Source organism: Balaenoptera borealis, assembly GCF_965194805.1.
Source record: "Balaenoptera borealis genome assembly, chromosome: 8".
Classification (NCBI taxonomy): domain Eukaryota; kingdom Metazoa; phylum Chordata; class Mammalia; order Artiodactyla; family Balaenopteridae; genus Balaenoptera; species Balaenoptera borealis.
In genome coordinates, this window is record NC_138865.1 from 114887511 (window position 1) to 114914051 (window position 26541).

General features: G+C 52.6%; 1 protein-coding gene and 1 long non-coding RNA gene across 4 annotated transcripts in view; one reads left to right on the top strand and one right to left on the bottom strand.

Annotated features, from left to right (window-relative positions):
• Positions 1 to 9146, bottom strand: part of EEIG1 (estrogen-induced osteoclastogenesis regulator 1) — a 35916-nt gene extending 26770 nt beyond the window's left edge. Inside the window, exon 1 of one of the 2 annotated variants that reach the window (XM_082403523.1) lies at positions 8814 to 9146. In XM_082403523.1, the coding sequence (XP_082259649.1) occupies positions 8814 to 8959 (146 nt within the window). In that variant the 5' untranslated portion in view covers positions 8960 to 9146. The remainder of the gene's footprint in view (positions 1 to 8813) is intronic. The other variant, XM_082403522.1, reaches the window with a different exon arrangement.
• A 2539-nt stretch (positions 9147 to 11685) lies between these two features.
• On the top strand, positions 11686 to 15923 carry LOC309634033. 2 transcript variants are annotated; one of them, XR_014247825.1, is made up of 3 exons: positions 11688 to 13229; positions 14543 to 14606; positions 15267 to 15923. It is a non-coding gene; the product is annotated as an uncharacterized lncRNA (long non-coding RNA). The 2 variants fall into 2 exon arrangements; XR_014247824.1 differs by having other exon boundaries at positions 11686 to 13229; positions 14543 to 15923.
• Positions 15924 to 26541: the final 10618 nt, after the last annotated feature.

Below are 26541 nucleotides of genomic sequence, written 5' to 3' on the forward strand. Positions count from 1 at the left end.
CTGGCTGGCTCTCAGAGCAGTCCTGTGTAACCAGCCTCCTAGAAGCAGGACTTTACAGGTCCCAGAAGTCCCCTCCAGACATGACCGCCACCCCAATAAAGACAACATCATCCTGACTCGTATCAGGATGGGTTTTTTTAATCAGAATGCTTTTGAACTTTATATAAACGGCACCGCACAGCATGCTCTTGTGTCTGGCTTCCTTCCCTCGAGGTTGTTTGCGACACTGTCCTTGTTGTGAGTAGCACCGGCTGCTGCGCAGCAGGCTCGAGTTTTGTTTTTAATCATTCCATGATGACAGAGGTGGGAAACCGCTCCTCTCAGCTGACAGCTGCCTCCCCTCCTACAATGTGGAGTCCCAAGTGGTCAACCCCATGGCTGCCCTCGGGGGTTCTAAACTACAACTCTGACTCTGATTCACACCCCTTTGTGGGTCCCTGGTCAGAGAAGTCCAAGCCCCTCCCCGTGGCCTCCCCCGACTCCGAGCCCCCAGGCCACTAGCTCTTCCCTGCTCAGCACTCTTGCCCTTGCCTCCCTCTGCCCTGTGCTGCTCTTCTCTCCCCTCCACCCCAACCTACTCACCCACTGTCCCTGGGACGGAGCCCAGCATCCATTCCTGGGCGGGGCACTGCGGGGCGGGGCACTGCGGGGCGGGGCTGGAACCCCGGGAAGCTGCACGGGGGCCCCACACACAGAAGGTGCTCAGGAACTTGTCCCTGGGGGTCAGGGAGCCGCAGGTGTGCTGCCTCTGTGTGTCTGCAGAGAGTCCAGCACTCGCGCAGAGGAAGTGGTGGGAAGTAAGGGCGCCTTGCGTGCAAAAAGGGCGCAGACTTCTGCCTTCCCCAGCGCCCTCCCCAGCACGTTTAGTCTGGTTTCAGCTGCCGGGTGCCGGGCCCTGTGTGAGCAGGTCGCCCTGATCTAGGGAGCCCTCCCGCCCCCACATGGGCACCCGCACCCCACTTGATGGAGGAGCAAGCCCAGGCTGAGAGGACAAGGCTGTTGGCCACGGTCACAGAGCCAGTGAGTAGCTGCCGAGGTGCCTCCCGGGGCAGGCACCAGCCTCCGCCGCCTCCCCATCCCCCAGGAGCATCCCCACTCCACACACAGGGGCCACGCGACACAACCCATCGGTGCGGCCAGCTGCCTCTCAATCGCAGCCTCTGAGCCCAAGGCAGTGCCCAGCTGCATGGTATGCAGGCGAGGGCTGCTCCTGACACGCGCTGATACCTCCCGCACCAGGGTGGGGAGGGACTGGGCCCAAGCAGCTGGCGGTGACTGGCACTTGGTCCAGCACCATCAGCGCCCACACTGGTTCAGGGCCAAGGGAGAAAAGTTCCAGCCCTGTGCCAGCGCCAACCCTCGGCAGGAAGCCCCAGGAGTAAGATGCAACAAAGGCCACTCCTGCCCACGGTCTGGGGCAGGAGCTAAGACGCATGGCCCACAGGGGTGTACAAGGCCAAAAGAGGCCAGGGAAGGCCTCCCAGAGGAGGTGGCTCTCGGGCTGAGCAGGAATTCAGCAAGGTGAAGAAGCGGGGGCAGGGAGCTTGAGGACAAGGCAACTGCAGAAGCAAACAACTAGAAAAGTCAGGTGTGGTAAAAGTCAGGGAGCACCAGGGGCCTGCCACCCACCGAGGGCCCCTGGCTTTCTCCCCTGCTCCCCCGTCCCCCAGCAGAGTCTGCCCTCTGCCTCACGTGGGGGGCGGTCTTCTGCTTGCCAGAGTGGGTCCCAGAACTGGCTGTGCAGAGGGCCCCTTCCTGCAGGCAGAAGCCCCCTACACCCTAGTCCCGCCCCACCCCGGGAGCACTCCAGCTCTCACTGGCTCGGAGCCAAGCACCCCAAGACAGGGCAGGTTCAAGCCAACAGAGGCAAGAAAGTGCACAGGCCCCACTGGGGACCCTGAGCTCCAGCGTGAGGCCCAGCTCCTTAGACACTAGGTGTGCTCCTCACCTGCTTCCCATCCCTCCGGAAGTAGCCTCTCCCCACAGCACCCCTAGAATCATGAGACAGAGACAGCACCCCAGTCAGTCCTGGCCCACAGGGAAGTTCCAGCTGCCACAGAAGGGCAACTGAGGTGCGCCATCCAGCCCACCACCTTGACTCAGCCAGGGGTGGAAGGATGGGCGGCCGAGCTGGACGTTTGACAGGCATTATCTCACTTGGTCCTCCCAAGAACACTGCGAGGCAGACACCAGCAGCCCCTGAGGCTTAGAGACTGAGTCCCTTGCCCAAGGTCAAACAGGCGACAAGAGGCAGAGGACAGGAATGTCCTCCCCAGGCCTGTGCAGGGCAAGCCATCAGCCTGAACAAACAGGCGGCACGTCCTCCATCGGGGCTCCTTCCTCCCAACTGCGGGCTGGCCACTCCCAGTTGACATCTGGGCAGATGGGGGGGTGGGTGGTTCCAGGCCTGCATTTGAGAGCCATTCCAAGCCCAGGCCACCAAAAGAAGCTCACAGCAGAGACCGAGGGTTTGCAACGACAGTCCTAAGCAGACACCAAGGCCAGGCACAGGCTGGGCAGCTTCAGGCCTCACCAAGGCCACCAACGGCACAGTGTGACCTCGTGGAGAGCCAGAAGGCCCAAGGGTGATAGACCTCAGGTCACAGAGCACATCTGAGGCCCTGGGGGCAGGTCTGGTAGCCCCAGAACCCAAAGCACTTGCCAGGCCAAGTGGATAATGAAGAGAGACAGCCCTCGCCCCAAATTAGTTCCAGGTCTCGTTCTAAGCAAATCTGATGTCTCTCCCCTGCTCAAACCTTTCCGTGGCTGTCTGATGAGATGAGGATAAATCTATATTGGTTGCCATGGGTGCTATACTGCTCCTCCCAGCAGCGGGCAAGTGACCGCAAGGTCACCACACAGCAGTCACCAGACTCCACATACTGAGTCCCCAGGCTCGCGAGGCCCGTGAGCAGACATGCTAGCAGCTATCATGAGGTCCAGGCAGGGCTTCGTGAATGCAAGTCAGGACTTCCAGGTAGTGAACAAGCAGAGTTCAAAGGCACTCGGGGCCCTCCGACACACGGTGTGGTTGCTACTAAGAACCCCTGGCCAGAGTAGCTCCCAGAACAGAGATCAAAGTGAGGAACAGGCCTCGGGGAACAGCCCTGGCTCCACAGGGCCAGATCACCTCGGGTCAGGGCTCTGCCACAGCCAGGCTGGCAGGCAGGTGGCAGGCGCCGCCAGGGTGGCACCTGCCAATGGTGTGGCCAGCTGGCGGCAAAGGCTGGGCTCAAGGAGCAGACACCAAGGCCACGCACAGGCTGACCCCAAGGGAGCCCGCAGCTGGCCTGGTGCCACAGCCTGGCTGCCATGGGTGGTCTCTGCAGCCTGCCAGCAAGACATCTCTCCACAAGCACCCGCCTCCTCAGGCCCCAGCTTGTGCACGGAAGGCCTTCCACAAGGGCCCCGGGGACCAGGCTGGCCCGAGTAAATGAGGGAGGCAGACCACCGTCAGGGATTCAAGGGCATGCAGGGGGTCAGCAGGAGCCCAGAGCAGGCAGCCCACGGAGGAGGTAGCGCAAAGCCCCTCGGGCCAGATGCTGCCACGTGACACCGTTGCTCGATCTTCTGATTTAAAAGATTTTTGTTTATGCTGTCAGAAACTCTTAGAGCACTGTATAGGGCAACAAAACCCCAGCCGCATTTGGCCACCGTGCACTCTCTGAACTTCCATCTTCCAGCACCTACTAAGTGCTGGGTGTGGTGCCAGGAACTTGAGGACAAGGAAACCCACCTGCCGGCTCTACCCGCCCACCTTCTCTCCAGTGTGCCCACTCTTCTCCCTCTGCCTGCCACGGCCCAGCCAGGCCACAACTCCAACTTCCCTTACTGAGTACCGGTCAGGCACCCTGGCATCTTCTCCACCTGGCAGCCAAGAGCCAGCATCCAGGCACACTGCCCCCCTGCCCCTCGGCTGGACCCCCAAAGCCAGGAACTGTCCAGCCCAGCTACCCCCATCTTCATTTACTGCAGCCAGCCCCGTGCCACCCCTCTCCATTCCCCAACCATGCCAGCCCCTTGCCTAGATCACTGACCAAGTGCCTTCCAGCTGGGGACCTCTGCATGACCTCTTCCCAAACTCACGGAGCTTATGCTTTCAGGATGGGGCACATCACTGTGATAGGGAGGGCTTTCCCTTCGGCCCACAAGGCTCCCATGAAGGGTCACTTCCTCAGGGAAGCCCTTCCTCTGTGATGCCCGCAGGCATACTGCCCCCACCCCATGGGGAGCTCCATGGGAGCAAGGCTGTCTGGTCCCGGTCACCTCTGAAAGCCCAGGACCAAGAGGGTGCTCGGTAAATGTGGAAAAGGGACCTGTGCCTGCCAGCCTCCTCCCCCTCCTGCTCCTCCCCCCTCCCGACTCGGTCTCCAGAGCTCCTGATCTGTGAAGGGAAGTGGATGTCCTGCCTGCCTTAGGGTCCCACTGCACCTCCACATCCCTGCACCCTTGGGCCCAAGAGACAGAACTGTGTGTCCATCTCCACATGACCCTCCCTCCACATTAAGATGTGCATGAGAGCAGGCCTCGCAGGGCAGCAGATTCAAGTGGCAGCTGCAGCCTTTTCCAAGGAGGGAGGGAGAGGGCCTCGGGGAAGCAGAGGCCCAGCCAAGCCTGTGGTGTGTGTGTGCAAAAAGACCTGGCCTCCCCAAGCCCGGGCACAGGGCCTCCAGCTGCAGAGCTGACCTGTCCAAGGTCTTCTTCATGCCCCCCACAAATCCCAAACATCCCTCGGAGGTCTCCCGTCCTGGCCTGCTCAAGGCCAGGCCCACAGAGAGAAGTCAGTACCTGTATTGTGAGCAGGCATGCCCTCTTTCAAAAGGATGCCCAAATAAAAACCCCACCGAAGAGATAGTTGAGAATTCAAAGTTGCCAAAAAGAAAGGACGGGTGGGAGCCTGCCCAAGTCACACAGTCTGCTTCTTAGACAGCCTGGCACCCAAGTGCAGAGCAGGAAGAGCCATCGGAGGGGCCCCTCTTCTCTTTCTGACCCAGCCTGCCCCTTCGTGCAAAGAGGGATACCGCAGAGGGGACAGAAGTCAGGGCCAACCAGAGCCCATCCGGCTGTGCCATTAGCTCCTCCTATGAAGTGACCCTGAACAAGTGACTTCTCTGTCCCCAGCCTCAGTTTCCCCATCCATTGGCCTAGGAGGCTCACCCTGCCTGTCTCCTCCAGAGAGGACTTGCTGTTAGGTAAATCAACGCCTCCCTCTCGCTCCCTCCCACCACCAGCCACGTGCATGGGGCAGGCCACAGGACCAGTGCCAGCTCGGCACAGAGACCTCTCAGGATGTTTGGGATTCCTCCTGCCTGAAAGACAGATTGGCTCAAGGCTGGAAGCCTGTGCCCAGCCTGCCCTAGGGAGACCACAGCCTGGTCCACTGCTTCCCGACTCACCAGACTTGGCTGGGACGCATCCCTCCTGGGACCCCTAGGAAAGCCTCCCAGATGCCATTTGGATGCGTCTGCTGGAAGGCCTCTAGGCAGAGATGTTGGCAAATGCCCATTGTGCCCCAGTGCCAGCCCGTGCCTGGCACCAAGTCCACAGCAGTGGACTTCAGCCCCACCCCCACCTGTGGCCCCAAGGCCCCTTTTCCTCAGATCTCACAGGATCTAGCCCAGTGCCTTGAAATGATCCAAATCTGGATTTCCCTGTACCACCCAACCCACTAAAAAGAACCTCCTTCAAAAGTCTGAGGACATGACATGAGGCTGTAGCTACTTCAAGCCCTCTGCCACCAAGGCAAGGCAGGGCCTTGGAGCCGGACCTGCCCACATTTAAATCACAGCTCTGCCACTCCCTCGCTGAGTGACACGGGTCCATCACTTTAGGTCTCTTGACCCCAATTTCCTCATCAGCTCACGGGGTGGTTCAAGGACTCAGCTGATCATGCATTCGAGGTGCTCAGCAGGTCCCTGGCATCTAATAATGCACAGTCAAAGGCAGCTTAAACCCTAATGATAAAATGGTTATTTTCCCAATTGCATTTCTAGCCAGGTGACCTCTCCGGATGGCCGAGAGGATGAACAGACACAGCATGTGCAAAAACACTCAGCACGGCACCTGGCACGTAGCACTGAACATGGTAGCTGTGAGGATTACGGTTCATAAGGAGGCCTCAGAAAGATGAGGCTGGGGAACAGTGCAATGTACCACCTGTTCTACCTGCTCAAATTGGGTCAGGCTGGAGCTGTGTACCCAGCTGTTGCCATGGCACCCAACACACAGGGAAACACTCTAGCTAGGAGGGTGGCTGCTGCAGGAGTGGAGCCTCGGGCCTGCTTTGCTCAGACACCACCCATGCTGCCACCACCCCCACATCCTGGGACATGTCAGGGGTCTCTGGGGTTACGGACAGTGTGCTAATAAACTAAGCAGGTCTCGTCACCCCTGACCCTACCCCACCTCGAAAACAATAGGGCCTTGGCCCTCTGGAGAGGTGGGCTGTGAAGAGGGGCTCCCAGGCTGCAGACCAGGGTGTGTGGGATGGGAGTGGAAGGGTAGGAACCCAGGAACCCCCATCTCCTGGGCAAAAGCCAAAGCAGCTCCAAAGCAGCCTCAGGTCCCAACGTGTCTGTTCCCTCCAGCCACACATGCCCAGCAGCAAACAGGTACCCAGAGCCCACTAAGTGCCCAGTTGTGTGGGGTTCAATGTCAGCTCTTCCCTCCTCATGCCACTCAGGTTTCATCCAGGATGAGGGCTGGGAAAGCCTGTTTAGGCAGGCTCAGCCGGGTTCAGGGAATCCATGGCCCCTTGCCAAGAGGGAAGAAGGGGAGAGAGAGGTGAAATCCAGATACTGTGGGCTGAGACCTGGAACTTTCCAGACTTTCCCGGATGAGGGGGCAGGTTTAGGGCAATTGAAATGCTGACAGGTAGGGTGACAGTGGCCCCAGGGCCTGGGAAGCCAGCTGAGACCTCAGCCTGGGGCTGAATACTAATTCCTCAGTAGGATCCAAGACCCTGTCCCCAGCCCTCAGGTCAGATGTAGGCCCTCTGCTGGCTCCACCTGGTCCCCCCAAGACCTAGGAGGGGCTGGGGCCTGGGCCCCTCTACCATAGTAACAACAGTTGCTGCAACAATCTGCCTGGCCAGACATGGTATATACAGTACCCATTCCCCATCACAACTCTAGGGGTGGGTATGACTTCTCCCATTTCACAGAAGAAGAAACTAAGGCTCAAAGGCAGAACAGGCTAAAAGCGCATCCTGAGTTTGAATCTGGGCTCTGCTGTATTAACGCAGAGAAATCAATCCCTCTTTGAGCCTCTGAGCCACCTCTATAAAATGGGAATAACAATACTACAGGCCTCCCCCAACCTCCACTCTGCTCCATGGCATAGTCAACAGGTTAAGTGAGAGGTGCTAGTGAAACAGGGAGCAAAGCACCAATAATTGCTGGTTCTTGGAATCAGAGAGTTTAGGTAACTTGCCCTAGGTCACCCGGCCACTCACTGGCTGACCCCAGGCCCTAGCTCTGAGCACCACAGCCCTTTCCCAGAAAGGCTGGGCTACTCTGTGGGTGGCCACGGGATCACAGGCTTCCCAGGCAACGAGGACAGCCTCCCACCCCCACAGCAAAGGGCAGCCCTCGTCTGAATTCCTCAGATAAGCAGCTCCCAGCCTGAGCGGACCCAAGTGCACAGAAAAGGCACCCCACCCTGTCCCACACTGGAGATTCCTAAATCTGGGTTAGGCTGTATGCCTCCTCTCCCTCCTCCCAGCAGAACATTCGACCACCAGATTCATCCAACAGGTCTCCAAACAGGCCAAGTTCAGTTGACAACTGCCTCCTTCGAGGTCCCTGGCAAGCCACTTACTCCCTCTTTCTGGGCCTCAGTTTCTCCATCCGTAACAGGCACCCCATCTCAGAACTGTGAGGCAGCTCCAGCTAACTGGGCCCACAAGGAGGCCTGAGGAGCAAAGGGACAGACCAAGGAAGGGAGCCAGTGGGTCACAGGCACTGGGCCAGGCCCTGCACCGCATTCTCTCTGCTGAAACTTCTTCACAACTCTGACAGAGAGACCTGTATTGGGCCCACAAAGTGGCCGAGCTAGGACTCAAACTCCCATCTGTCACACTCCAGGACTATGTGACCCCAGATGGGCCCAGGCAGTGGGCGCAGCTTGGGAACTCAGCCGCCCTCAGCAATGAGCCGGGCAGCTGGACCTGCAGGATGGGGAAGAACACAAAAACTAAACTTGACCGAGCCTCTTTCTTTCAGAGAGGGCAGCAGCCTCCTTGACAAGGGCATTTGCAATGCAAAGCAGCCCAGCTCCAGCCAGAAGAGGGCAGTGACTCAGAGGGGGCTGGGCAGGCCAAAATCCAGCCACCACCCTCCAGCCAGACCAGGAGTGCCTGGGGCTGGACCTTCCCAGGAGCCAGGGAGTGCCAGGGAACCTGTGGCTGGCCCGGGCTCTAAATCATATGACAGCCCGAGCGGCCAGCTGGGTGCAAGATGCCCTGGAACACTCCTCCCCTTCTCAGCCCTTCGAGCCCAAACCCCGCTGGGCTCTTCATACTAGTCTGCAGAATGGGCCTACTGTGGGCTGTGTGTGCAAGGCCCCACAAGGGGGCTGAAACAACAGACCCCCAGGTATCTGGCTGGTCACCTGCAGATGGGTGCCCAGCACCCTGCCAGCTTCCTCAGGCCCAGACCTCCCAGATCACTCAGTCCTGCCTTGTGCAAACCTGCCCCAGACACACATAATCTCCAGGACTCTCTGGACCCCAAGAGGCACTTCCACACTCGCCAAGTGGCTAGATCTGGCTCATTATCCCCCTTCCCTGCAGGCAGGCCTGCCACAGCTCCTACCTTGACGACAAGCTGACAAAATCCCCGCCATCCAGCAGCCGGACCTTGCAGAAGAGGACCCCGTTCACGAAGGGGACCGCAGTCAGCTCCTCCAGGGTGAAAGTGGTTTGGAATTTGAATTTCTTCTTCTTCATCAAAAAAGCCATGAGCGAGTTCCCTGAGTCTGAAGCCCCGAAGGCCAAAAAAAGGGGGGGAGCCAGAAATCCCCAGGATTCCTTTCCCTACACCACACCCCCTCCTCAAAACACCAGAGCCGGATCCCGCCCAGATGGTGGCTGAGGCGGCAGAGCGGATGGGGATCTGAGTCCGGAGGGCCCTGGTCTGAACTATCAGTCCAGTTCGCAGGCCGGTTGGCTTCACCCTCGGGGAGCTGGGGCTTGGAGGGGTTCGGAGTGGCCGGGGGCTTCACCGGCATGTAAACACTGGGGCATGGCCCAGGAGTCAAGGGAAGGGGTGGCGGGCGGCGCGCGAGCGGCAGCGCTGGCGGACAGCATCCCGAGCCGCGGTCCCTAGGGAGCTCACGCCGCGCGACTGGGCGCAGCGGGCGGACCGGTGAGACTGAGGGCGATGGGCGGCCCGGTGAGGCCGAGGGCGGCCCCGCCCCCGCCCCGCTGGCGGCCGGGGGTAGGCGCCCACGCCGTGCCCACGCTCCCGCTCCTGGGTGCCAGGCAGCCGCGCAGGTAAGTCCGGGGAGGCTGAGGGCACCCCCAGGGGGCGGCCGGGAGCTCTGGGGGCCTCTCCGGGCTGGGAACGTCCAGCCACTGCCCCCTCCCGGCGGGCACCGGGCCGGGCTCCAGGCAGCAGGAGAGCCGCCTCCTCCTCGGTCTTGGGTCCCGCTCCGCGGGCTCCGGCGGAGCTGAGGCGCCCTTCCGGCCTGCCGGTGGCGCCCACCTCACCCGCCTCACCCGCCGCCTCTGGCCAGCACCCCCGCAAGCAGCAGCGCCGCCGCCTGCGATCCCGACGCCACCGCCCGCCAGACGCTGCGCGGCCCAGCTCGGAGAAAGCCGAGGCCCAGCGCGGCCGCCCGCGGAGCCGCCGCTGAGCGCGGGAGGGGCGGGGCGCCAGGGGCTCAGCCCGCCCACGATTGGGCGGCCCGGCGGGGCGGGCGCGGAGCTCGATTGGCGGACGGCGGCGTGGGGCGGGACTCTCGGGAGGCCGAGGCAGCTTGAGGCGTTCGGATTGGTGCGTCGCCCATCTGGGCCCGCCTCCTCGGTCGGGGCGGAGCGGAGGGAAAAGGCTAGGGGCCCTGGGGAGGCAGTGGGAGGTCGCGGGGCGGAAAGCCGGGGCCGGCAGGCCGGCAAGGCGGAGGGCGCGAGCAAAAGAAAAGGAGAAACAATGACGAGAAGAAACAATATGAGCACTATGGCTGAAGTGGCCCTCCAGTGTCCTCCCAGATTTGAGTTCGTTGACGACTAGATCAGGCCCGGAAGGTAGCGAGTCCCATTTTTCAGAAAACACACCCAAGAGAGGTGGCCGGAACTAGACCATGCAGGTGTTTGGCTTCGAATCTCTATTTCTCAGCACTGAGGAGGGAAGTGCCTGTAAAGGCTTCGCCAGGGCTTGAGTTAAAGCAGTTCATCACACAACCTGTGATAGAACCAGCTTCTCCCTTTCCAAGCTTCTATCAAAGCCTTTTGTTGTTGATTAGCTTCTTACCTAGTTATGGCTGGTCTCCCTGACTGCATTAACTGCCCTGGACACAGAGACCAATTCAGGAGCTTTTTACTTCCCAGGCTTTCAACATATTGCAGTTCATTGATTCAGTCCCCAAATGTTTAGGTGCCCCTGAGCCAGGCTCGGATTTAGGAGTGAGACTGGTGGGCCTGCCATCTCCAACCTCGCCAAGCTCAAGATCAGGTGGAGAAGCAGACAGGGACACAGGCAGAGACAAATCTGGTGGATGAGGACTGTAATGGGGGACTTAACAGGGAGCTCAGTGGAGGCAGGGGTGGAGGGGAGGGGGACTCAGAGAGAATGCCTCACAAAGTTATCCAAGCCACTGGCAGGATGCATACCCTGAGTCAGGCAGGGTCCAGGCAGAGGGAGCCTCAAGAGGCCTGGCGGCCAGAGAGTGCAATGCCCACAGAAAGCTGTGAGTACCTCCATGCTCCTGCACTGTGGCTCTTTGAGAGATGCAGGAGGCGGGAGGTATGGCTGGAAGGCCTGTAATGGCTGGATCTTGCAGAGTCTTGTAGATAGAGGAAGGAGGGGAGCTACGCACACGTTTTGAGCGGGAGAGTGACCCAGACAGATTTGCTTTTTGTTAGAAGAAGCTTGCTCTGACTACAGGTAGTGTGGAAGAGAGAAGATGGGAAACAGGGGTGAGAGGCCTGTTGTGGTGATCCAGGCCAGAGATGATGACAGCGGAACCACAGCACTGCAGGAAAACTGGAGTCCGAGAGGCATTTGAGAGACAGAATCAAGTGCACCTGGGGATGAGTTAGGTTGGGACATGTATCTGAGGACTCAGATTTCTGATTCCTTCCTGATTCCCAGCCATAAAATGGGTGGCAACCTGTACTTCTCTCCAGTTTGTCCCATAATTTGAAAAACACAGTTAGCCAGATAGGAGAAGAATGATAATAGCAGCTCCCAGTACTTTTATGTATCCCCATGTACAGCCAGGGAGGTTGAGGCCTGGAGAGTTTAAATTACTTGATTAGGGTCCTGACCCTGGAGCACAGGCATTAGAGTGCTAAGCTGTGCTGCTCACACTGGGGTAGGGGTGGTGGTTCTCACTAATCCTGGCTGGACCTGCTCCACAGGGGAAAGGCCTGCGGCTATCTGACCCCAGAAGGGGATTTCAGAGGAGGGAGCCAGCCAAGGATGTCCCAAGGCCCGGCTGACTTCTCAGCTGTGACCGTGAGTAACCCCAGGCCTTTCCAACAGGAAGCAGGGTGGGCCTGGCTGCCAGACTTAGCTCGGGTGGGGTATTTATCTCTCTGAGCCTCTGGGCTGGGAACCCAGGAAGTTTCCCTTCCCTCATTTCCCAGGTGGGTCCTGGTTAAAGGAGAGAGCTAGGTGCCAGGACAGGATGCCGCATTTGGGGTGAGACAAACCTGAGTTAGGATCCTGGTTCTGCTGCATATTGGTAGTATGGCCTTGGTTCGAAACACCAAGGCTCAGGGACTCCAAACCGAGAGGGGGTTCAGTATGGTCTGGCTAGGATTGCTTGCCCTGGAGCCAACAGAACTGGGTCCGAAATCTGGCTGACACAACACCGACCACCTGTGTCACACACACTTTGGGTATAGTTTTGCATGCATAGGAAGGAATCTTGAAGGAGACACCCTAAACTTTCCCATCTCTGAGCCACAATTTCTTCATCTATAAATTAGGAATAAGAATATCAACCTTTGGGACTTCCCTGGTGGTCCAGGGGTAAAGAATCCACCTTCCAATGCAGGGGGCAGGGGTTCGATCCCTGGTCAGGAAACTAAGATCCCACATGCCGCGGGGCAACTAAGCCCTGGTGCCACAACTACTGAGCTCACGCTCCACAACTAGAACCCACGTGCCGCAAACTACAGGGCCCATGCACTCTGGACCCCGCCTGCCACAACTAGAGAGAGAATAAAAACCCGCACACCACAACTAGAGAGAAGTCCACGCCACAACTAGAGATAAGTCCGCGCCGCAACGAAGACCCCGCGTGCTGCAACGAAGACCCGATGCAGCCAAAAAAATAAAGAAAATAAAGAAAGAAAATAAAGGAAGAAAATAAATAAATATTAAAAAAAAAAAAAAAAAGAATATCAACCTTTCCAGAAGAGGCTGTGCCTGCAAAAGGCTCAGGCCTGGAGGGACATGGGAATCTGAGCGAGTTAGTCAGCAGGGAGCTCCAGGCTGGCACTTCCTTACTTCTCCAGTCCCCTAAATTCCCAAGCATAGCCTGTCCTTCCTCCCTGAGGTCCTGACCGGACATATGAGGTAAACCAGTACCTAACAAGATAATTCAGACAAGTAAGTGGTCTGGAAAAGGAATCCCAGGAGAATTTGAGAGAGGATGATCAGATTGGGAGTCCTGATTTAGATGATCAAGGAAGGCCTCTGCAAGGCGTTATCTCAGCCCAGACCTACATAAGAAGGGGGCCCCAAGCACAGGAAGCTCTGGGAGCAGAGTCAGGAGCTGGCATGTTTCCAGGACTCTGTGTGCCTGGAGGGGAGTGTGTGGAGGGAGGAGAGAGGGGTGTGGAGTCAGGCGGGAGCCGGCTCACGTGGGCCCTCTGGGCCTGGGAGGAGTTTAGATTTTAGTCTAAGCCCAAAAGGACACCATGGGAGGATGTAAGCAGGTTGGTGACAAGGTCCAAAATACCTTTACGAAAGTTCTTTCCAGTTTGAAAGTTGTTTCCGGTTCTTTCCCTTCTTTGGAGAATGATCAATCGTCAGCAGGCGAGAACAGAGGCAGGCAGACAGGTGAGGCGGCTATTACAGCCATTCCAACGGGAAACTGGTGGCTCAGAGCACGGTGGAGCCAGAACAATGGGAAGAGAGAGGGAACACCTGTTGAGAAGTGACAATAGTCACCCACTAGAACTTTTTGAATATTCCCAGGATTTTGAATTTGACTGAATGGTACCAGGTTCTCCTAGTCAGGAGGTAAGTGAGCTGAAGCATTGGAATAGGAGTGAGGCAGGAGTAGAGGGGAATGGAAGAACTGCGTGGGACATCAGCCTGTAGAACAGAATCACAGCTGGAGAAAGTGGGGGTACCCTTAGAGAATCCTTACCTTTATCTGGCCCTAGACAAACTCTTGTGATGCTATCTTCTTCTCTCTCGTTACAGCATGAGCTTCACAGGATCAGACACCTCACCCATGGTGTCCCCACATCCAGTTCATGGCCTGTCACATGATAGCCAGTCAATAAATGGTTGTCCAAGGGATGGATGCATATATATCATGCATATGCATATATCCATACATATGTATGGATGTATATATGAATGGATGGATGTGTGGATGGATGGATGGGTGGATGGATGGATGACTGTAGACTTAACCTTGTCACCTCCTATTTTAAAACTCCTTGGTGCTGCCAATAACTATCAAAATTCAATATGCACAAGTCCATTTAAAGTAAGTTACCCAATAGCAATACTCACACATGCATACAAAGTTACATGTGCAAGATGGCCCTGCACCATTATATATTATACGAAAATATTGGCAGCAGCCTGATGTCTGACAGTAGGAAGAGGGGGTCTTTGAGGGGAAGGACTGTGTTTTGTGCCTTGCTCCATCCTCAGCACCTGGGACAATACCCAGTACCCAATAGGGTTAAATAAATACATATTTGTGGAATGAAGGGAAGCATCATCAGTGAGATGCTGTCCAGCTGTTGAGAAGGATGCTGGAGATATGTGTGGCAAGGCGGGAGATGTCCACCCTATCGTGGCAAAGCAATCACAGACAGTATATAAAGGATGTGCTTATTTTTGTCAAGAAAAATAGATCTATTTATGTGTGCATAGAAGAGAATCTTGAAGGATACACTAAATTGTTACCAGAGGCTTTCAACTAAGGAGAGGGTTTGGGGGGAAATGTTTATTATTTTAATGAATATTCTGGGATATTGTTTGGTTTTTGTAATATGATAGATTTATTTTATGATTTAATAATATATAATTATAAGGATATTATTAACAAAAGGCCTTCCATGCTTGTCCAACACCCTCTGGATAAAGTAAAAGTTTCTTTTCTTTTTTCTTTCTTTTTTTTTTTTTTTTAGGTAAGAAGTGGATTTCTTTAGAGAGGTACACATTCCATAGACAGAATGCAGTCCATCTCAAAAGGTGAGAACGGCCTTGGGAGAAACACACTTCACAGACAGAGTTGGGCCATCTCAGAAGGCGAGAGCAAGTCAAAGGTTCTTAGAGAAAAAAAAAAAAAAAGGTTCTTAGCCAGGCATTCAGTCCCCTTTGGAATCAACTGCTCAGCCTCTCCCTGCCTGCCCTGCTCGGACCCCAGCCGCCCTGCTCAAAGGTCCTGGCCTTGTCCTCTTGCCCACCTGGTGACACCTACTAAGTGTCAGGCTTCAGCTCAAGCATCCTCTCCCACCCCATTCCCCCACATCAGGCACAGTGCTCACTCCCTGCTCTGTGCCCCCAAGTTACCAACCATCTGTGTGCAGAGAAATGAGGGCTTGGCCTTCTGTTTTCTGTCACAATAACTGGTGTGTACTTGGCATTCATTGGAAAGGAGGTGGGAGGGTGGGAGGAAAAAAGGGAAGAAAGGAAGAGAAAATGAAAGGAAGAAAGAAAGGGGAAATCGAGATTGGGATGGAAAATGCCACTTGCCCAAACCACCCTGAGGGCAGGCAGCTACCCAGCTGGCCTGCTCTCTCAGTCACCTGACAGCCAGCACAGAGTGCCACGTCAAGCCGTTTTCCCAGCGCTGCTTGCCACAGGCAGTCAGTGCTGATTCAATGGTGACTCGGCTCCAATTATTTGCAGAACTGGAATGGCAGCTGAGCCACCCCAGCAGCTGACCAAGGGCGTATCGATTTGTGCTAGGCTCCTTGCTAATATCTGAGCCAGTCACACATGAAGATAAAGGCTCCAAAGAACTCACCCACGGTGATCTGTCCTGCTTAAACCTCCCACGGCCAAGTCCACAAGTCTCCCCATTGATCAGCCAACTCTGCCCTTTCCAACCCAAGCCTGACCATCACTCGTGGAGAGCAGTCATGGTTCAGAACATGAGATCTGGAGTCAGGCAGCCCGGGTTCCAGCCCAAGGATTACTGAGTCAAAGGGTATTTACATATTTACTGTTGAGAGATGCTGCCAAACTGCCTTCCAAAAAGTTGGACCCATTTATACTCCCACCAGCAGTGTAAGACAGTGCCCGTTCCCATACTTTCTCCATCTTTACCAATCTGTTTCAAAACAAAACAAAACAAAACACCCTCTACTACCATGCTTGCATTTCTTGCACTAGCATCTTTTCATCTTTTTTTGGCAGTTTGAATTTCTGTATATTGCCTGGCCGTATCCTTTGTCCATTTTTAAATATTTGAGTTGTCATCTTTTTGTTATTTATTTGTAGTAGCTTATTACATATTTGGATATCAACCTCTGTTATAAATGTTAAAGTATTACTTCCACTTAATCAGTGGTCACTGGACTTTGTTTATGGTGTCTATTTGCCTCACAGCAGCTCTTACCAAACCCCAGCTAAGAGATAGGAATCCACCTACTTCAGTGGAGAGAGCACTGGATTGGGAGTCAGGAACCCGGGTTTTGAGTTCTACGTCTGTCATTGATTCACTGTGTGACTTTGAACCAGTCCCTGACCTCTCTTTCACTATCTGCTAAATAAGAGCATTGATTTGAGTGGTCTCTGTAGAACTGTCCACCTCCATGGTCTAGACAAGCACTATTAATAGAACTTTCTGCAATGATGGAAATGTTCCATCTCTGCACTGTTCAATATGGTAACCACTAGCCACATGTGGCTATTGAGCACTTAAAAATGTGACTAGTGTGACTGAGAAACTGAATTTTAAACTCCATTGAATTTAAATTAAAAACTTAGATAGCCACAGTTGGCTAATGACTACCGTATTACACAGTGCAAGTCTGGATGGTCTAGATCCCCCACCTCTGAGTATGCTGTGATACAGTTTAATTAAGGCAGCAATGGAGAGTCCCTGTGTGACTTGGGGAAGGTCATTCAACCTCTCTGAGCCTCAGTTTTCCCATCTGTCCAGTGGGGCCAGAGCAGTCCCTATCTCCTGGGGTTGTTGGCCAGATTTGATTAGTGAGTGTGTGAAGGCCAAGGCCCAATGCCTGACCCAACACTGTGTAAAATCAGGCCAGATTCCCAGGTTGAAACATGAGAGTGTGTTTACACCATTTTCATTGTGTCCAGAGGCCCATGGGTGGCTTTCCCCAGAGCTGCTCGTTTTCCTCTACAGCTTCAAGGCCAGACTTATTTTTTTAAACCAGGGCTTCGGCTCCAGCATGCCTTCAGCCCAGGATTCCAGATCGCTGATGGGCCAAAGTCCAAACTTCAGCCTGTGTTCCCACCTCTGAGCGCTGGCCCTACCCTTGCAGTATTGTCATTAATACAACCTGCAGGTCAGCCCAGCCACCTCACCACCCTCCCCCTCTGTCTGTTGCCTACCGCAGCCTTCCAAGGTCTGCCAAGCACTTCATTCATTCATTTTTCATTCACAGATGTTTATCACGCCATCTGCTCTGGGACTGGGGCTGTAGTGGCAGGCATGTAGATGTGGCCCAAGTGATGAGAGCTGTGATACACCTGAGGTCAGGAGGAGCTCAGGGAGAAGTGAGGACACAGAAGAGGCCTGGCCTGGTGTGTGTGGTCAGGGCAGACTTTCCTGAGGAAGTAGCATGTAAGCCTGAGCCTGAGCAATGGATAGAAGTCAGCCAGGAGAGAGGGGAGTTGGTGGAGAGGAAAGACTAAGCTGAGAGAATGTAGGAGCCCAGGATCTGTGGGGGGTGAGGGCAGGCCTAGAAAGGTAGGCAGGCCCCATCCTACAGGAGGGCCTTGCAGGCCATGTTAATGAGGTTGTGCTTTATGCTAAAGGTAAAGGGGAGCCATGGAAGGTTTTAGAGAGAGGATGATGTGATTATTCCAGGCCAGCTCCCTACATGGCCTGTAAGATTCAGGAATTTTGGGAATCCCCTGGCAGCCTAGTGGTTAGGACTTGGTGCTCTCACTGCCAGGGGCCCAGGTTCAATCCCTGGTCGGGGAATTAGGATCCCACAAGCAGCGTGGCCAAAAAAAAAAGGGAATTTAGCCTCTTTAACTTTCCCTTCTCTGCCTGCCACCTGTATTTCAAGGTGCATCATGAACACACAGTTCTCGGGACCTTCCTTTTGTTTAAAGCAACCTGGGTTCAAATCCCGGCCCTAAAAAAACGGAAAGAAAAAAAAAAAAAATCCCAGCCCTATCGCTTCAAGCAAGTTATTAACCTCTTTCAGTGTCCTCACCCATAAAATGGAGATAATGACACCTTTGCACAGTGATACAAGTTATGAGGGGAAAGTGTATGGCACAGAGCCACTCTGGAAATAGAGTCCAGTTGAATTCCTTCTGTGCAAAGTCAAATGAAAGCCATGGAGGGGGCCTCTGAGGGTTTCCTGAAAGGGCAGGCAGAAGTCCCATTTCTGGGAAGTGTCACTGTGTCCCTGTTGGCCTCGACCAGGGTAGAGGGAGGGATTTGGCCTGAGGCCTTTCTCAGGCAGCCTGACCGTGTGCTAGGCGACCTCAAAGGGGACCTCCAGAGCTAGACTTGGTCTTCTGAACCTTTTCAGACCCCCACCCAGCAGACCAGGAGTCGGCAGGTGGACCCTGAACTTACCTAACTGGTCAGGAGTCCGACACCTTTCACCCAGTGATCAGGGCTGTGTTTACTGAGAGGAAGTGTTCCCAGGTCACCTCCCTACCTCTTAGGCATTCACACAGCCCTTTAGCCCTTGCTGAGCTCTGCTTATTTTATGATTTCTTAGTCACAGTGCCTGGTGTTACTGTCAGCAACAGCTATTTTTTTTAAATTGAAGTATAGTTGATTTACAATGTTGTGTTAATTTCTGTTGTACAGCAAAGGGATTCAGTTATATATATATATATATATATATATATATATATATATATATATATATACATATATATATATATACATTCTTTTTTCATATATTCTTTTCCATTGTGGTTTCTCATAGGATATTGAATATAGTTCCCTGTGCTATACAGTGGGACCTTGTTGTTTATCCATTCTATATATAATAACAGCTATTATTTTTAAATGTGAAAATCATCAGTGGTGCTATTTAGTGGTGAGGCGCTGGGGGATCAGTGGGGGACAGGGGCTGCAGCAGGGGCCAGGGTATGAGTCCCAGACTCCTTCACTCATTAGCTCCATGACCTGGATCCAGTCGCTTGGAGACACTGAGCCTCAATTTTCACAGCTGTAAAATGGGTTTAGTGACCATACTTACCTCATGAAATTCTTTTGAGGATTCTACAAGGTAGTAAAATGTACATAAAGGGCGTTGTAAATTACCTGGCACAGGGGAAGCACTCGTCAAATGTTAGCTATTAACATCACACCGTGTCTTGTAACCTGTCCCTTCCACTCAACTCACTACGAAACTCTTTCCAGTGACAGTGAGGAATTCAACACTTGGGATTTTCTAACGCATCCCAAACTCCTGACTGGGAACTGGGAATCCTGAATTTTACTCTCCTGCTTGGCTTTAGGGCCCCACCCTCCCAGACCTTAGTCCCCACTGCCCACTTGTAGAACAGCAGGGGAGTGGAGTGGAGATTGATGCTTGCTAAGGGCCCTGTTCTCTGATTCTGCGTTTCAGAACTACAGACCCCAGACCCTGCCCCTCACCCGTTCCTTCCTTCCTTCCTTCAACAAATACCTCCCAGGGTTCAAATTTCCAACTCTGCCACTACTTGGCTGTGTAACCTTGGACAAGTTATGTAACCTCTTTATGCCTCTGCTTCCTGATCTCTAAAATGGAAATATAGTACCTATTTCCCAAGGATGTTATGAGTAATGATTTTTGTAAAGTGCTTAGAATAGTGCCTGTTCGACTGGATCAAAAACTGAGTGCCCATTCTGTGCCACGCACTGATGTGAGCACTGGGGGTACAAGTGTGAACAATTGGGTAAGAGTGGTGATCTCAGTGAGGTTTTGTTGGCGGGGAGGGTTGAAATCAGCACAGCGATACAGTGATGTGGCCCCAAGGCAGGGCAGTGTTGACCATTCTCCTGCAAGGGGGTTGGCTTTCAAGGAGGCCCTGATGCTCTGATGCTGTCACTTCTCTTTGTCTAAGCAACAGCTTCTGTGTATTGACCTCGCCCTGGGGGCCCATGCCCCAGGCTAAGCCCTGTGCTCCTAAGTTCTCCTCAAAAGCCAACAGCCTGCAGGGGGTTCCATCACTGCTATAGACCAAATGTTTGTTTCCACCCCCCCCAAAGTCATATGTTGAAACTCTAACCCCCAGAGTGATTGTATTTGACAGTGGGGCCTTTTGGAGGTGTTTGGGTCATGAGGTGGAGTCCCCATGAATAGGATTAGTGCCCTTATAAAAGAGATCCCAGAGAGCTCCCCTGCCCCTTCTGCTATGTGAGGACACAGCAAGAAGACAGGCTCTCACCAGTCACTGAATCTGCCAGTACCTTGATCCTGGACTTCCCTGACTTCAGAACTGTGAGAAATAAATTTCTGTTGTTTGTACACCACCCAGTCTGTGGTGTTTTTGTTATAGCAGCCAGAACAGACTAAGACAATCGTTATCTCCATTTCACAGAAGAGTTCATGTCCATTCCCCCTCCCAGGCCAAGCACATAACAGGGAGCCGGTGAGTGAGTGGAAGAAAGAAGAAAGGAACAAATGAACACAGAACACGACTGACACTAATCCTTCCACAGGGTAAGCATCACACTGGGGCTCAGGAGCCCTTTTGCTCCTGGAGGGCAGGGAGCTCCATTGTACATGCTTGTGGCCACCATACAAGGCTCAGCGGAAACATCCTCTAGACTGTGCTGTTGCCACTGTCCCGTCCTCCCCCAATCATCACAGCTGACACTTCCCTGAACCTTAGTATGTGCTCCAGGCACTGATCTAAGGTTTTTAGCAGATGAACTCTTTCAATCCTCACAACAGTCCCATTAGGTATGTCCCATTTCACAGATGAATAAACTGAGGCACAGACAGGTGATGTCATGCCCAAGGTCATACGGATAATCGATGATGGAGCTGACTTCAAATCCAGGCAGTCTGGATCCTGGGCCTGAGCTCTTCACCACTGTGCTATCCAGACTTTCTCTTTCTCTTTTTAGTCACTGCTCTGCTGATCTCAAATGTAGCACACGCTCTGAAGCAGATTGAAACTAGAAATCAGTGGCAGGAGGAAAATTGGAAAATTCACAAATATGTGGAAATTAAACAGCACACTCTTAAGCACTCAATGGGTCAAAGAAGAAATCTCAAGGGAAATGAGAAAATATCTTGAGAACAAATGAAAACAAAAACACAACATACCGAAACTTACGGGATACAACGAAAGCAGTAATAAGAGGGAAGGTTACAGTGGTCAATGCTTACATTAAAAAAGAAAGATCTCAGGGAGTTCCCTGGCGGCCCAGTGGTTAAGATTTAGTGCTTTCACTGCAGGGGCCCAGGTTCGATCCCTGGTCGGGAACTAGGATCCCATAAGCCACACAGCGTGGCCAAAAAAAAAAAAAGATCTCAAAGCAAAAGTAACATATGCTCATCTTTGAAAAATTCAAGCAGCACAAAATAGATAACTAGTGGGAAGCAGCCGCATAACACGGGGAGATCAGCTCGATGCTTTGTGAACACCTAGAGGGGTGGGATAGGGAGGGTGGGAGGGAGACGCAAGAGGGAGGAGATATGGGGATATATGTTTATGTATAGCTGATTCACTTTGTTATAAAGCAGAAACTAACACATCATTGTAAAGCAATTATACTCCAATAAAGATGTTAAAAAAAAATTCAAGCAGCACAATTTCATGCTCTAGAAAGTGAAAGTTTAAAAAGTGACAATCCCCTGTGATGCCCCCTCCCAAAGATGACCTCCATTAAGATGCTTCAGGTAGCTTTTTTAAAGCTTGTAATACTGGCATCTTCAAAAAAAGAAAAGAAAAGAAAGAAAAATGGAATAATACAATACACATTGTTTTGTCACTTTTAGGTTGTTTTGTTTTGTTTTATTTAAAAGTGACTCTTAGAGGTTTCCCGTTGCTGGAACATTCTCTTTGGGGACTGCAGTTGTCCATGGTGAGGACATCCACACTAGATTTAGCCAGTTCCATCAGGATATGTTTGCAGTGCTTGCATTTTTTAACTACTTCAAGCCACTGCAGTGTGCACCCTTGTAAATGCCCCTTGTGTGCTGATGGAGGATCCCAGGAGGGGTAATTTCCAGATGTGAAATCTCTGGGCCAATAGTCAAGAGCATTTTAAACATTCCCTCCAAGAAGGCAAAACCAGCTTTGCCTGAAGAGCAGGAGACGGTGAGTTCCCTGCCCTCACATAATTGCTGCCACCTCTGCCCAGCTGGTTAGTATGAGCCCAAGCCATTGTCTTGCCCTGTTGAGTGGTGCCTGACCCTCAAGAATGACCCAGCCTCCCGTGTTGACAGCCCCTCTGTTGTCGTTGGGGTCCAGAAATTGACCATTCTTGTCGAGAATGTCATCAGATGCTGAGGCTGAAGCACTTCTCGAAAACCCCAGCGTTTGCTCTTGAACTCATTTAGAAAAGCCAGCAGTGACCACAATAAGCCCTTGGAAAGACGCCAGGGCTGCTCCACAGACCACTGGGGCCCCACTCTCGAGGTGACCAGTGGCCGGCCTGGCCTCTGATTAGCATCTCTACGCTTGGGTAGCCGGATCGGCTGAATACCCTTCCAGAATCCAGCAAGTAGCTTTTTCCCTGAATCATCATGACTCCCGCAAACTGGGCACTAAAGTGATTAGTGTCCTTCCGGGCCACTTGGTAGCAAACAGCGATTGAATACATCCACGGGTTTGTCCTGCTGCCACCTCGGACAGCTGCGGGCATTTGACGGTGACTGCCAGTGGGGAGGTGAGGCAGGGTCACAGAGAGGCAGGGCCAGTCACCTGGAGGCCAGGGCAGGGTCCTTATCATGCCTTCTCACCTTTGCCTGGGGTGACCCTCAGCAAAGCACTTACCTAATCTCGGGCATGCTGTACATGTGGTTCCCTCTCACCTGGACCTCTTCCTACCATAGACTCTGCCCTCTCCGCTTTGCCTCCCTCACTCCTTGTCACTCTGTAGACCTCAGCATCAGCATCAGTTCCGCAGGGAAGCCCTCCCTGACCCCTCCAAGCAAGGATGGTCCGTTCCTAGATTCTCTTAGAGTACCAAGCTTGCAGCTCTTAAAACAACAGCGACAGCTCCTCATGTGGGTCACTGCGATTTGCATCATTTTCCCCAGGCCCACAAGGAAGATGTCTGTATCCCAGTGCCTGGAACAGTGTCAGACACATGCCAGCGCCTGAAGGGGCAGTGGTTACAAGCATGACATCAAAGCCAGGCTGCCCAGGTTTGAATCCCACCCCCGTGAACCAGGGCAATTTACTGAATCTCTTTGTACCTAGTTTTCCCATCTGTAAAATGGGGGTAATAGGGGACTTCCCTGGCGGTCCAGTGGTTAAGAGTCTGTGCTTCCACTGCAGGGGGCACGGGTTCAATCCCTGGTTGGGGAACTAAGATCCCACATGCCGCATGGCGCAGCCAAATAAATAAATAAATAAATAAAATGGGGGTGATAGTACCTACCTCTTGGAGTTGTTAGGAGGGCTGCATGAGAGGATGTAATATATGAGGTGCTTAGAATGAGTGCCTGGCCTGTTGAAGGTGCTGGATCAGTGCGAATGTTAGCATTAAACGCTAGCAGTTAGACAAGGGGCTCTGAGCGTCTGTGTGTAGCGGGCACTGGTGGCTTCCTACTCGGGGTCCTCCTGCGTGGAAACTGCTTAGCCTGTCGGAAGTATGACTTGCTGTGCCTTGTTGTGGTGGTTGCTGCATCAGTGTTGCCGCGATGACCCTACAGCTCTGGTGATGGTCAAGAGCCATCACCATTATCTTGACTCCTCTGTCCACCCCGTGCGTATCTTTTCACCCCTGCTCCTACTGACATAGCTGACCTTTCTCCGCATAGCCTTGTTCAGATTCCTCAGAGGACTTCTGCCATTGCTGCCCTGGGGGAGGTGACTTAGCAGCTGTCACCAGGGATGTGCACAGACCTGGGTGGGGATCTGCTTCATGGGAGGGGGCTTGGACCAGGCTGTCCTTCTAATACTTGGGCGCCTCAGAACAGCTGCCACATAGGGAGGCACCATGCTGTCTGGAGGCTAAACCACCCAGTCAGATTTTTCTGTGTTCGTGTGTGTTCGTGGAGCGTAGTGGACAGCCTTTGGGGAGCAATCCAGCCGGCGCCTGCCCCTTCCCGGAGAACCCCTTGGAAGGCATCTTAGTATACTTGACCCTTCCCCATTGGCTGGATCAAGATTGTGTGCCACGTGACCCAAGATGGGCCAATGAGGTTCTGTCTTGGGAAATTGGCTCAGAACTACTCTTCGGTGGCCGGTGAACCACCCACCAGCCACAGGCCCAGGGAAGCAGGGAGTGAAGCGGGGAGCCCTTGGTATCAAGAACTCAGGAAGGTCCTGCTGGTTTTCCAGGTGCCTGTTTTGGTTCCTTGGGAGCTGGGCTGCACCGCCTCTTCTTTCTAAATCCCCACCAGCTTAATCCCTCACCCAAGCATGTGTGGGGGCCCCTTACTCATCCAAACCCTGCACGCATTTCCCCGCCTGACTGCCCTCCCTCTGCAGAGGAAATGCTCGGGCCCCTTCCTGGGGTGATTTACTGGTCTAGCCCAGGCTGACCCTTGGGCTTTCCGGGAAGCAGCTGCAGGGCTGCTCTCGTCACTGCCCTGGGAACCGCTGCGCGCGGGGACCGGCTCGCAAGCAGCTCTTGAGTCTCGGTCAACTCCCAGCCTCTAGCCGGACCGGACGGGGCAGGGGGAGGAGCCTCCCGGGGTGGGCGGGGCTAGACCCTGCTTAGTCGGTTTTCCTCTTGCAAAATGGAAGTTGTTTTATTTATTATAAAATATAAATACAAACCTGTGGTTGTTAAAAACCGTTACGTAAATGCAGAAAAGTTTAAAGAAAAAAGTCTACTTCACTTCTGATCCCATCACCCAGGAAATATACACAACACGCAAACGCCTTTTTTTTTCCAAGAAAATCAGACTGTGTATACCGTTGGAACCTGCCCGCCCCCTTTTAAAAAATTTATCAGTGTATCAAGAGAGCACTTTTTTTTTCTTCCAGTTTTATTATATAGTTGACATACAGCATTGTATACGCTTAAGGTGTAAAGCATAATGATTTGAATTACATACATCGTGGAATGATTGGGGAATTCCCTGGTGGTCTAGTGGTTAGGACTCCGAACCGATCCCTGGTCCGGGAACTAGGGTCCTCCCCAGCCAAGCCACGGGGCGCAGCCAAAAAAATGAAATAAAATATACATTTTTTTTAAAGAAATGATTATCACAATAAGCTTAGTGAACATCCAGCATCCCTATAGTTACAAAATTAAAGAAATAGAAAACTTTTTTTCCTTGTGATGAGAACTCAGGATTTGCTCTCTTAACTTTCATATATACCATACAGCAGTATTAATTATATTTATCATGTTGTACATTACGTCCCTAGTGCTTATTTAAAACCGGAAGGAGGGCATCTTTTCTAAAAAAATAGCTTTACTGAGTAATTGACGTGCAATAAACTACACATATTTAAAGTGTATGATATAAATTTCAACATATGTATATGAGTCCATCACCACATTCAAGGTGATGAACGTATACTCCCCCTAAAAAAACTTTCCTTGTGCCACTTTGTAATTCCTCCGGCCACTTCCCAGACTCCCCCCTCAACACACACTCCAGCAACCACTGATCCTTCTTTTTGTCACGGCAGATTAGTTTGCATTTTGTACTATCTTATATAAATGGAATCATACAGTATGTACTCTTTTTTATCTGGCTTCTAAATAATTAGCATAATTATCTTCAGATGCATCCATGTTGAATGGATTGATAGTTCATTTCTTTTTATTGCTAAGTAATATTCCATTGTGTGGCTACACCACAGTTTGCTTATCCATTCATCTGTTGATGGACATTTGAGTTGTTCCCAGTTTGGACCTATTACAAATAAAGCTGTTGTAAACATTTATATATGAGTTTTTGTATGGACCTACACTATTATTTATCTTGGGTAAATACCTTAGAATGGAATGGCTGAATCATGTGATAAGTGTATGTTTAACTTTTTAAGAAACTAGCAGGGTGGAACTTCCCTGGTGGTGCAGTGGTTAAGAACCCACCTGCGAATGCAGGGGACACGGGTTCGAACCCTGGTCCAGGAAGATCCCACATGCCGCGGAGCAACTAAGCCCATGTGCCACAGCTACTGAGCCCATGTGCCACAACTACTGAAGCCCGGGCGCCCTAGAGCCTTAGAGCCTGTGCTCTGCAGCAGGAGAAGCCACCGCAATGAGAAGCCTGTACACCACAACTAGAGAAAGCCCACGTGCAGCAACGAACACCAACGCAGCCAAAAATAAATAAATAAATAAATTTTTTTAAAAAAGAAACTACCAGGGTGTCTTCTAAAATGGTTATACCATTTTACACCCCCACCAACAGTATATGTGATTTCCCGTGACTCTACGTCTTTGCCAATATTTGATATGGTGAATCTTTTTAATTTTAGCTATTCTAATAGGTGTGTAGTAATATCTTGTCATGGCTTTAATTTGTGTTTCCCTGGTGACTATGGAGCAGAGCATATTTTCATGTACTTATTCAAGGCCATCTTTGTACACCTTTATTGTAATTTTTTTTCCTCTCATTTTATTACAATGAAGTTTAACAGTACAGAAAAGTCACATGACCTTGGTGGGTCTTACATTGTCATTTTTATTTATTTATTTTATTTATTTATTTTTGGCTGCATTGGGTCCTCGTTGTGGTGCACGAGCTTGCAGGCTCTAGAGCGCAGGCTCGGTAGCACGGGCTTAGTTGCTCCGCGGCATGTGGGATCTTCGCGAACCAGGGCTCGAGCCCGTGTCCCCTGCATTGGCAGGCAGATTCTTAACCACTGCGCCACCAGGGAAGTC